This window comes from Talpa europaea, assembly GCF_964194135.1.
Source record: "Talpa europaea genome assembly, chromosome: 13".
In the NCBI taxonomy this organism is placed as follows: Eukaryota; Metazoa; Chordata; class Mammalia; order Eulipotyphla; family Talpidae; genus Talpa; species Talpa europaea.
The window spans coordinates 67934953-67947590 of record NC_140080.1 but is presented as its reverse complement, the minus strand read 5'-3'; the positions used below and the strand labels follow the sequence as shown (position 1 = coordinate 67947590).

Genomic DNA, 12638 nt, shown 5'->3' with positions numbered 1-12638 from the left:
ATCATCCCAGTGAGACTTCTTTGGGGTCACACATTCTTACCCCATGCACTATATGCATTTAAACAAAAGAATACAAAGTGGTGAAATAACATTCCTATAAGTAGAGTAAAACTATAACTCAAAAGATATCTATTGTGTTCGTTTTCTTTCATCCTAGCTTACCTAAAAGTTTTTGGGAAAGTACAATCATTTGCTCTGTGGGATTCTGTGTGTTAGAGAAGAAAAGATCAAGTTGAGAAAGAAAAAATACTAGACACATAATAATTATTTATAAAATAATTTCAAGGCCACCACCAGACATGGAAAATTATCTCATCAATATTATTACTATTAGGAATATCCTCTAAGTCAAAAAACATATTATCTGACTTATTTAAAGATAATTATAATAAAATATTAACACAATAGAATTTACAGAATATCTTGGGCTATTTATAGGAACTGTTGGAGGCAAAACACATAGGGAAGTTAAAAAAAAGCATTTTAGATCTGATAACTCTTAAACTACTCAGCATAGACTATCTGTTTGGGATTATTAATTTGGAGCAAAAGTTAAACTTTTAATAATTTGACTAAACACTATATACTAAGAAAACCACATATTATATGCATGCTAACCGAACTCCCAATAATATTAGCCATTATCGATTCTTTAAAATACCCACACTTCAGCATCTGTTATAAAATTATGATAACCACACTAAGGATGCTGATGTTATTACAGTCCTTGAGGCATTTACCTGATGTTTATGCCTGCCCAGCATCCATTTCCCATTCCTCTTGAATATCATCCTGATTTTATTCTGCAGGAAACATACCTATTATATCAGGTACGATCTGGTGGGACTCCAATCAAGGTGTCCACAATCCCTAGTTGAAGGTGAGAGCCCCTGATGTAAGACAGAACAAGCAGACCCTCTGTCTAGAAGCTGAACACTAAAAAGGGTGCTATAAAGACTCATTAAGCAACAGCCTGGCCCCAAATCTTCTTAGGTCCCCACCATTTTTTTTCTAAGTGTTTTTGTTATTGTTGTTGTTTCTGACTTAATTTTTAACTTACACACTTTTTTTTTTTTTTGCAATTTTTGAAAAACACTACACATATCTCAGTTCTATTAACCTCAACTACACCCTAAGGAAAATCATTATCTATATTCATAGATGAGGAAATTAAGGTTCAAAGAGATTAAGTTATTTCTGTAAGGTCACGGCTATTGAAAGTGCCTGAACTTAGTTGGTCTTACACTTGGTTTTTCTGACCCAATTCAGTAATCTTTCTTTCCTCCAACACAGCTGTTCCAGTTGGAAAGGCAACAGCTTTGGAATCAAGAAAACTAAGTCCTCTCTTACAGTTCATTTTTGCCTCAGGTGATCAGAAGTTGCATTTATTTAAGTCTTTAAGAATTGGTTCTCAAAGTGTTGTCCTTAAGGTTATGTATTACAAATGGTCCAAATGCTCAACTCATAATTAACATTTCTAATATAACAGCTGTGGTTCTGCCAAGCCTATGTATCTACTCAAGAAAAATGAAAACATGTCCATTTGTACAAGAATATTCATAAAGAATATTTTCACAATATCTCCAAACTGGAAATTACCCAACTGTTCATCAGTGAGAAAATAAACAAATTGTATCATGTCATATTCCAACAATAGAATACGACACAATGAATAAAAAAAAACAAATTGCTGATACTTGCCACAACATGGATAAATTCCAAAGACATACTGATTGAAAGAAGTCAAATACAACACATATAATTCCACTTATATGAAGTTGTAGAATACTGAAAACTGACATATGGCAGGAAAATAATCATAATAATGGTTGCCTATGTGGGCATATGGATGGGGATTGGCTGGGAAGGGTCATAAGAAAGCTTTCTGGGGTAATGAAAATATTCTATATCTTGATAGGGGCTGGGCTAAACATACCTACATTTATGCACTTCACTATGTGTAATTTATCTTAAAAAATATTGAACTCTGGTTGATATTATGCATGCTGATATGAGAAGGGATAGAGTGTGGTAATACTTGCAGCCTACTCTGATATGCTTCAAAAAATAAGATGGATTGATAAATGGAAAGGTGTGTGGTAAATTAAGAGACAGATGCAGCTACAGAAAAATTAACAATTATATTAATAGAATCTAGTAGTGGATATATGGGTGTTCACTGCACAAATCTTTCAGCTTAACTATATGTTTGAAATTTTACATAATAAAATCTTGGGGAAAATTAATTTCTCTTACTTAATCGTTCCATACTTACAAAAATTAACATTTCTTTACTTTATCATATGAAACTTTCTATGATTTAAATTTTCTTCTGTGAAAATCTAGTTGAAAAACTAACAAGGAAAATATTTGACGGATGAGATATCTGACATTTTTAATATAATGTGATTTAAAGAGAAAAATATTTAAAAATCTTTTTAAGGCAATCATTGCATTTATAATTGTTTAATTAAATTTAAAGAGCACAGGTGATTTGAAATATACTTAAAAGGCCAAAAGTGAGAAAACACAAAATTTACAAAAATGAATTTTTGTTGTTTTTAGAAAGATCAGTTATTTTGTGGACATAAGCATCCATTCAAGGGCAGAAGTTCTCATAATAGCTTACTACTGCTGGAAAGCACTGTACATGCCAGAGATGAAACTGTGACAGCGTTAATATGGCTGCTCTCAGAGTTCTAGAATAGGAAGACAGGAAATAAGCAGGTAAACAAATAGACCACCAACTAATATACTTTGAAAGAATAAAATCGTTGACAATAAAAATAGACTGGGTGGGGTAGATGGAGCAATTAGATGACTGGTCCCTGCAAAAATAACTTGAATAATTGCACCAGTCTTGGAAAGACGTGAGGATGGTTTTCCAAACAGAAAACAAATGGTACAAAGACAAGTATCATCTTGTCGTACGTAAGCCAGGGTGATTGAAGTGTCCAAAGTGTCCAGAGGAGAGTAGTTAGAAATAAGTGAGAGAGGAAAGTAACGGGGACTTATCATCTAGCTACAGTTGAGAGGAGTGGGGAAGCATTGAGGGTTTGAAGCAGGAAGCTGACACAATTTGATTTGCATTATATAGGTCACTCTGGGTCTTGTGTAAAGAACAGGTTACAGAGGAACAAGATCTACAGTGAGCACCTCAGTTTTAAGTCTATTGCAAGAGAAGCTGGAGCCTTAGAGTAGCAAAATAGCAGATTTTGTAAGTATCCAGGTTTAGTCCAGGACTAAACAACTTAAAATAACTTAGGACTTACAACTTAAAATAACAAATATTGATATATGCACCATTATGCTACATGAATAAAGACAAACACAAAAGACTAGTTACCATGATTCCAAAATACAGTGACAACAAGCAGATAGGCTTGCCTGGGGCAATGGATTTGGGTGGAGGGGAGGGGTTGACTGCAGAAGTTTCAAGGGAACATTTCAGAGAAATATAACTGCCTGAGATCTTGCATATCTATGGTATCTAATTACCAGAATTCATCAACTTGTATACTTTGTGTGAATAGTAAATTAGCACCTCAATAAACTGAAAAAAACAAAAGCAGTGACTCAGTAACAACAATGTGCCTGCAAAGACCATGGAATTATTCACAGAACAGCGCCATTCAGATTCATGAACTTCGCCTCCTTCCCACACAGTCTGAGGCACATAGTAGCTACACAGTAACTGGTCAATAAATTGAGATTAATCATTAATAGTTATGAGGAATCATCCAAAGAATACTTTTCTGGGTGGGGCCCAACATCCCATGAATAAGACTACTGTGTCCTACTTACTGAACAAACCTAAGAGATTGAAGCAGACAAAAACCTAAGGAGATAAGGGATTCCCACATCTGCTCCCCAACATCTTCCATAAGATTAAGAACAATGACTCCTAATGGCATGATTAGAATGGGGAAAATTCAGGGGAAAGATAAAAAGTTGACCATGGAAGTCAGCTGCATTGTTTTTAGGTGCAATGCAAATCACCACAATTAACATTAACAAAAATTCTAAATGAGTTGCCATTGCTTTAAAATCTTTACAGTTTCACACATGAACCCAAATTTCTCACTTATCTTAAAAAACTGGTCTCCTACAACTTTGTACTCACATTCTCCTACTGTAGGGTACTCACTCACCCAGCAAATTAATTTACAACACTTGCAGCTCCCAAAGAAATCAATCAGATCTAGATGATGACTCTAAAAATTTTGAAAGTAGCTAAAAACATAATTACCCTACTCTTCCATTGGTTATTTATTAACCTTTTCCATTTCCCTAAATTAAGTAATTATCCATACAGCAAAGTATTGGCGGAAATGCAGAAAGGATGGTTGAGGTCACCATGAAAAAAGTATATATCCAATCTTCAGAGGTAGGACTGAACCCTAAGAAGAGTAGATTTAAAGAGTAAAGGGATAAATAAAGGCAGCCCAAGGACCTAAGACTGGACAGGCAAAAAGTATCCAGGGTGGTCACCATATGTGGTTCTGTCATTGGCAATGAGGCACGTGTAAGTTTTTATTTCTTGAGATGAGGCTGTCTCACTATGGATATACCAATATGGAGGGGATTTAAAACCAAGAACTGTCTTGGTAAGCTTGAAATGTAAATAAATTAAAGAAGTTGCTATTATTATTAAAAATGACAGTAGACAAACTGGTACAACCACTATGGAAAGCTGTGTGGAGAGTCCTCAAACTACTAAAAATTGAGCTTCCATTTGACCCAGCAATTTCACTCCAGGAATCTACCTAAAGGACACAAAAAGATAAATTCAAAAGGATACCTGCATCCTTATCTATATTTATTGCAGCACTATTTACAATAGGTAAGCTATGGAAACAACCCAAATGCCCAAAAACAGGTGACTGGATCAAGAAGATGTGGAATATTACTCAGCAATCAAAAAAGATAAACTCATGCCATTCACAGCAACATGGATGGACTGGAAGAGATTTTGCTCAGTGAAATAAGCCAGAAAGAAAAAGAAAAATATTGGATGGTTTCACTTATAGGAGGAATGTAGGGGAACCAAATAAGGGATCAGGAAAAAAATAATTATAATAAATTAAAAAACCAAAATTAACAGGCAACTATAAATCAGACACCTGCAAGAGAGGGGGAGGGAGAGGGGTCAAAACAGGGGAGGAAAGAGCACAGGGGACAGTGGTGATGGTGCATGGGTGAAATGGTGGTGGAAATTATATGGACACTACACCTGAGAGGAGAAAACATATATTGTACAAAAAGAATGATGTAAAATATATATAAAATTTAAAAAATGACAGTAGGAGTTTTAGGCTAAAAATATTCCAATATAGATGAACACATACCCTGGTACACACACGCACACTCACATCCACACATTTCACTCCCTCCTCTCCAAAGACAGATCAGGTTGGCCAAGCTCTATTATTAGAACACAAGCCCTCCTGCCTGGCACTGCCCCCAGAGATTTCACTTGGTGTGTTTAATATTCAATTAGGTTATACTTAAAGTCCATCCTGGAAATCTTACAGCCTCTAAAATTTAAGAGATTTTACGTATCTCTTTACTCTCTCATGTGGTAATTTTAAAATTAACCCTCTAAGAACAATTTTATTTCCTTTAACCTAAAATCTTAAGAGGGTTGACTATAACTATATCTCAAATGCTGGCCTCACTTTACTCTCTTTTACTATCTATTGAATAGGGTTGTCTGAGGCTGTGCTTTTTAAATTTTAAAGAGGCTATAAATCACCTGGGCCTCATGGTAAAATACAGATTCATTCCAATGCAGTAGCTCTTCAGTGGAGTCCAAGATTCTGCAATACTGCTGTTCAGAGGACCAATAATCAGATTCTAAAGAGAAGCTTGGCATAAAACTGAATCTGTTCCATTCTTTAGGTTCTGTTTGTTAAAGGATACATAATTCAATAGTTCACAAATATTTCATTTGCCTTTGGTATTTGCTAATCAAGCACAGAAGTCCAGCCACCAGAGGCAGCAAATTTCAAGCTAGTTTAATTACATCTTTCTGAAATTCTGAGTAATACATAGATAAGTAACTCTATAAAAGAAATGGAATTCAGGGGCCTCCCAGGTGGCGCAGCGGTTGAGCGCTGGGTTGCGAAGCTGCCCGCGGCCTCTGCGGCGCCGGTTTGATCCCCGGCTGCTCCCCGGCCACCGGAGGAGGGTCCCACATGGCGCGCAGACCTCTCCTGCCGCCCGCTGCTCCCCTCAGCAGTGTACTTCGGTCCTTCTGCCTGTTCTGCTCCCTGCTCTGGCTCTGGTGAATTCTCTCACCCTCCCGGCTTCTGACTGTACCCAGTGCATGTATAAAACAAACAAACAAACAAACAAATAGATAAATAAGACATGCCTCTAGAAAAAATTAAAAAAAAAAAAAAAAAAAGAAATGGAATTCAAAAACTATCATGGGATCATGCCCAAAACACATAAAACACAAGCCCAAAACACATAACAACATAACATCAGCGAACTAGCAATATAGTGATTGTCCCCATTTGAGGTGTTCACCCAAGTTTTCAAACTGTATCTTTAGAGTAATTTATTAATTCAATTAACCAAACACCTATTAATTGTAAGATCTTAAAATAGTCTGTGGAATCTAATAAAAATCTTTATAGCACAGACTTGTATTTTATTTATCTTCGGTATTTCAAAATTTCATCTTTCCACAATATATTTTTAATTTACAAAGTATTGGTCTGTGGTGGGCTGGAAATTAAGATAAAACAAAAACTCAGTTTATTTACAACATATAATTTGAGAAACACTGCTCTAAAATATCCTAAAATTACAACTCCCCCACATCCTATTCGCTCTCCTTCCTTTTTAATTTTTTTAATCATTAACAGCCATGATCACATAATGTACTACGTACACGAACATTGTTTATTGTCTATCTTCCTCATGAGACAGCGAGCTCCAAAAGGGTGAGCATTTGTGTCTATATGATCAGCCCACAGCAGATGTTTGCTGGGTCAATAAATAAATGCACCCTTTACAACAGTGGATCTATCCAGTTTACCACAAATCAAAATGATAACGATGAAGCTAAATGAACAATAACTTCAATTTAAAGAAAATTTTGTGGATTCTCACTTGAGCAACAAGTGCATGGCTGCCTAAAAAGCAGACTTCTAGAATTCTGAAGAATCTTCTAGTAAAGTCTAATAATAATCTAATTTTTGTTTTTTAATAACCCTTAAAACTTTTTCAATAGATGTGATGATTAGTTTTATGTGTTAACTTGGCTAGGTTATAGTACTCTGTTTAATCAAACACTTATTTAAGTGTTGCTGGGAAGGTACAGGTACTTTGTAGCTGTGGTTAACAACTTAAAATCAGCTGTCTTTAGGTACAGGGATCATCCTCAACTATGTAAACCAATTCCTTAAAACCAGTCTCTCTCTCTCTCTCTCTCTCTCTCTCTCTCTCTCTCTGACTCTCTCTGACACTGTCTTCTCACCCCCATACAGACAGATGTAGATATTGCACCCTTTTATTATAAATGTTCTGGGACCTATCCCCTCCCTAGACTAGGAGGCAAGAAAGAATCTGTATAAATTTAAAACCATCCAGGCATCTGCTGCATGCAGAAACTAACCTTACAACCCCCGTTAATGACCAAGAAGCCAGACATAGATGATTAAAACAATGAGTACCTAGCCTTTATATCTTCATTGTGAATTTTTTAGAAATCATGAAGGTGATTAAACTTTTCTTCGAGAATACTAAATTGGTCAAGTTACAATTGGGTTACAGCTTGAGTTTTACAACAAACTGTTTATTCAAGTTTTCAGACTGCAATACTAGGGATTCAGACTCAAGTGGCACTTGAACTGAAATGCCCAAGATACTGTGAGGGGAGAGTCTTTATAAAGACAAAAGGGGCAGAGCTAAGTCTGTTTTATGCGAAAGTTTTTTAAAAATCAATGCAGTACTGGCTGGTTGAAGTTTGTTAAGCAGGCATTGGTCAAATTTCAATCCTGAGGTGGCTTACCAGTGTGGTTTCTGTTGTTCTTGGCTATGAGCGGCCTGTGGTTATCCAATATGCTTGAGCATAGGACCTGACCCTTAGCACCCTTCAAGCTCTATTTGTTGTGATCCAAAATCACAATGGCTCCATGTTGAACTCAAAATGATGTATAAATTGTGGTTGTTGAAATAGTTCTCATAGAGTAAAATCCATGGGACTGGCAACAAGGTTCAAATTCTCATTTTGATTATCTAATAAACTCTTTGTCTAACTATGAGATTTTATTTCAGAAAAAAAAGGTATAGATATCGATATCCTCTGGAAAACCCTCAATAATAGATATTACATAAGTAGAGAATCTTATTTATAATAAATAATAATAAGAGATAAGGTTAAAATTAAAGCCTTTGGGATTGCATATGGCATTCAAAAATGAAAGCATGCATTATTTCTGGGTTAATGCTTACCAGGAAACTCTCAGACTACTTGGAGAATCACTTATTTGGCACAGGCTGTATTGTTCATATGCAACCACAGGAGAAATGTTTTAATGCATTTATCTGAAAGCGCTTAAGAAAATCCTCAACAGTTTCATTTTCAAAATTAGGCAAATTCTGTGACTTAGAGCATTAAATCCAACTCAGTTCAATGGAAATGTGGCTCTTTGTACCTTATAATATGCTCCAGTTATTACTTAGGTTAGTTATTTAGTGCTTAGCTATATTCCCAATCTCTTGACCTTTTTTAGATAACCCCATTAAGCTCCAGCTCTGATCTTTCCCCAATGCCACTCTTCCCACAGCAGCTGATAAAGTTCCCTTTGTATCTCTTCCTAGCAAACTACAGTACATTCAACAAGTCCAGTCATGACTACATTAACTTCCTCCTGAACTAAACTACCCCTCTATCTCTGCACCATTTTGGAGGTTGTCTTTGAATTTTTTCCCCATTCCCTGTATCTACCATATCCAATCAGTCAACAAATGTCTTTGGATATTTCTTTTTCATGTAAATCAGATTCTTTTACAGTTTTACTTAAAGAATTTCATCTGATGTATTCCTTTCTCCCAGCTTTCTAAGAGAAAGTCAGATGTAGAAGGCATTTACCCCAAATCTATACAACTGATAAAGTGATACTAATAAAGTCAATCCAAGTTGATAAAACCTTTATAATGGAACTTCTTAAAGCCCACCAGAGGAAAAAGAACAAAACTAAAAGTAAAGTTATCTGGGACATATTGGAAATGTCATAGATCTACATTCCAAATATAAATGGAGAAATAAATACATATTGTTCATGGGTTTTTGCTTTGCAGAATTACTTTGAAGGAGATAGAAACTAGATTTGAGACTTTATTACGGGAAACCTTTATTTTTTAAAAATTCATGAAAGTTCCAATATTCACCCTATTTTACAAATGAAGAGACTGGGATTCAAAGATATTAATCAAAGTAGTGGTCACATTGCTACTAGTGGCAGAATTAAATCTTAACTCTTGTTATGTCAAGTCCACTGTTTTTACTACATGGCAACACAATTTAAAAGGTGGTATAGACATATTCATTTAAAGTATTGTTGTCATTATAATAGGCATTTGACTTGAAATAAGTGTAACCAAATTAGCATAAAACCTAGTTCAAAAGAGTTTAGAAATTAGCTTCAATATGGGATAAAATAGAGAAGTTTTATTTCTATTTCTCTATTTTCCAATTTAAGTTCAATGGAAAAGAGTAATTCATTTAGGAAGTACAAATGGTGTTAACAGCGCTCACCATCTCCAGTGCAGAAGGGACACTAGTTAACATTTATAAAGTGGAAAAGACCCAAGTAAATTTGCCAAAAGGAGGAATATGGAAATTCTGCCCATGGCCAGAACAATGGACACAGATTTGTCAAAACAAAGAACAGTAAAGTGAAGGAAGGCAATTTGTCCAGCCCTTGTTCTATTACTTCATGACTATTTTTCCAGTTGCTGGTTTCCTATTCACTATAACAAAGAAAAAGATTAAACAAAAGACAACATTTTGCAAATTTATATTATCCTTTAGCAAGAAAGCAAAAACACAGCAAATAATAAGTTAGAGCATTCAAAACCTAAACCAGGGAAAACAATTTCCAACTGGAAAGCTGCCCATTTCAATTCTACAAAAGGTATCTTTGGCTCAACTTTAAAGTTTTAATGCTAATACAGATTAAAATGCAATCATCCTGAATAAATGTAAATGTAGGTAAAGGTATTTATTATTGTCCTGAACTAGTCAATATATCCTGTTACACAACATCATCTTGGCGCCCATATTGCCTTGGGGTATTATGTCAATGAGCTGCATGTGAATAGCTGGGAAACAAAAACAACATCAGTAAACAAACAGGAGGTAAGTTACCCTTCAGTTTAAAGTACAAAGCTGAAAGAGGTTGTGAGAATACAGCCACAAAATAATGCCGGGGGCACCCTTAAACATTGTGTGAGCTTCAGATTTTTCTCCTTGCTTCTCTGTTGGGCTTTTTGATGGTAAACACTGGTACTCAGGCACTAGACTATAGGTGTCAAGGACCACTTTGAAAAACATTTTGTGCACTTGAATTTATAATATGGTACTTCTTTTTTGCCCGGTTAAGTGGAAAGCACTTAGTAGCCATTGCGGTATTGCTTGGAGCTTCATTGACCACAGTCAGCCGGCAGTCCAAAGAGGACTTTAAGTGGCCTTCCACCCTCGCGCCAAACAACCCGCCTTCCTACTCACACTCAAGTGTCCATAAAAAGAAAACTTCTGCGTAAACAGAAAACACAAATTCACAGATCCAACTCCGTTACTAGCTAATTAAGCATATATTAAGGACGTGCCAATTGTTATGTAGGGATTTTGTTTTCAAACTTCTTACAAATTACCATGACTTTGAGTTAACAGCATTTTGGTTAAATAGGTAGAGATCTTTTTAATCTATGTTTTTCTATCGGTTTGGGGAAGGAGCTACAGAAAAGAAACAGCTAGCAACGTCCTGTCACTTTGTAGCTCGGTTTGAAACAGCTATATTCAAGGGGTTGTTGCTAAGGTTCAAGTTCCAGACCTCAACCTGACAGGTTGTTAACCGACTATAGAAAGTCATTTGGACGATCTTTGAGGGGCCTGGATGTTTGTGTAAAGGGAGGAGGGCGCGGGGAAAGAAAGGACAGCTGCGCGCAGCTCCTTGTTTGCTCAAGAGACGAGCTTTAGTGGGCGTTCTGGAGCACGTGCACAGTCAGCAAAACAAAACCGAACCCCGTTTGGGGGAGGGGAGTGGAAAGCACCCCAGCGATCAACCGGGTTCAGGGGGTGACTGCTCTACGAGAGCCCACAAACGTGCGCCCAGGTAGGTGCTGGTTCTCCAGCCAAGGGCAGCCTCCCAGCTGACAAGCCCTGGCTCTTCGCAGGGTCTAGCCGCTGGGATCCCCATTCCCGGGCGCGGTCAGCTCCTGGGGTTCAGGAGGAGACAGCTGGGGGACAGGGAGAGGACCCGCTTGTTGCTATTTTCACCTCCTGAAATGCAGCGTCACCTCCCGACTGGGCATTTTTTCCCGTGGCCCACACTCGATGGGTCCAGATGCCCCTGTGCTTCAGTTTCCTTGTGCCCTGGTTTCTGGACACCCCCTCCCCCCATGCCTCCGGCTTCCCCAACATTGCACGCTTCAGTGGGTGGGCGCGCAAACAGAGCTCCCCTGGCACTTACACGTGGCCACAGCGGGTCCGGACAGGCTGGTGTAACACCTCGAGACACACTGAGCAGTCGAAGGACGTGACGGGCAGCTCTGGATCCCCCCTGCGTTCCAGGGCCCGCGGGGTGGCTGAGGCGGGAGCGGATTTGCCGCTTTCGCTGCTCAGCACAGAGCCCATCGCCGCGCCTCTCGCCCAGACAGCTGCCAAGAGCTCAGAGCCTGCTGCCGGTTGTTTTGTTGTCCTGCGGTGGAGGAAGGAAGTCCCGGCCCAGCTGTGATCGCCACCTCCCAGCGCGCCCAGCTAGCGCAGCCTGCAAGCGGCCTCCGCCTCGGCGCCCAACCTCTGCCTAGGGCAGGCAAGTGCACCGCCCAGTTTCAGCAATTATCTTGCGCTAGTGCTGCCTTGGTTGAGGGACTGAGGAGGCGGCAGTCGCACTGTGCACGCTGCAAGGTCTCGTGGTCATGGTAGGATTGAAACCCGATACCTCAACTGCAGAGGAGAGGACCTGAGCGGCCAATGAACCTTCCTGGCATTCGCACACACTCCTCTTCCCAACTGTCTCAAGTTAAGGAAAGTGTGAATCTGGTCATGCTTTCCCGGAATCAGAGAACACCCACTTCTAAAGTCATGGTCCGATCAGTTCTGCACTGTTGTAATCATAACAGCTACAAAGATGAGTTATGAGCGTTTCCTAAGATTGTCCATTGCTACTTCGTTTAAATAATCGGTACTCCATTAATGCAGAGGTGAAGTGGGACAGTAGGAGTTCTAGACACCTGGATTCAAATTTAAGCTCTAGGACAGGGATTCTAGGACCCATGGTTCCCAGTTCCCTTGCCTCAGGATTTCCTGCTGTTGCTTGTATTCCCTCCCCTATCCTCTTTTAACCTAATATATTGTTTATTAATTTATGCATTTAATAAGATTTCTTTAGTGTCTGTTG

At 38.2% G+C, this 12638-nt stretch overlaps 1 protein-coding gene across 1 annotated transcript in view; it reads right to left on the bottom strand.

Annotated features, from left to right (window-relative positions):
• RNF125 (ring finger protein 125) overlaps positions 1-11872 on the bottom strand; it is a gene marked incomplete at both ends in the record, with an annotated part of 28327 nt that extends 16455 nt beyond the window's left edge. The window contains one exon of the mRNA XM_084252894.1: positions 11709-11872. Coding sequence (XP_084109020.1) covers positions 11709-11872 — 164 coding nt within the window. The remainder of the gene's footprint in view (positions 1-11708) is intronic.
• Positions 11873-12638: the final 766 nt, after the last annotated feature.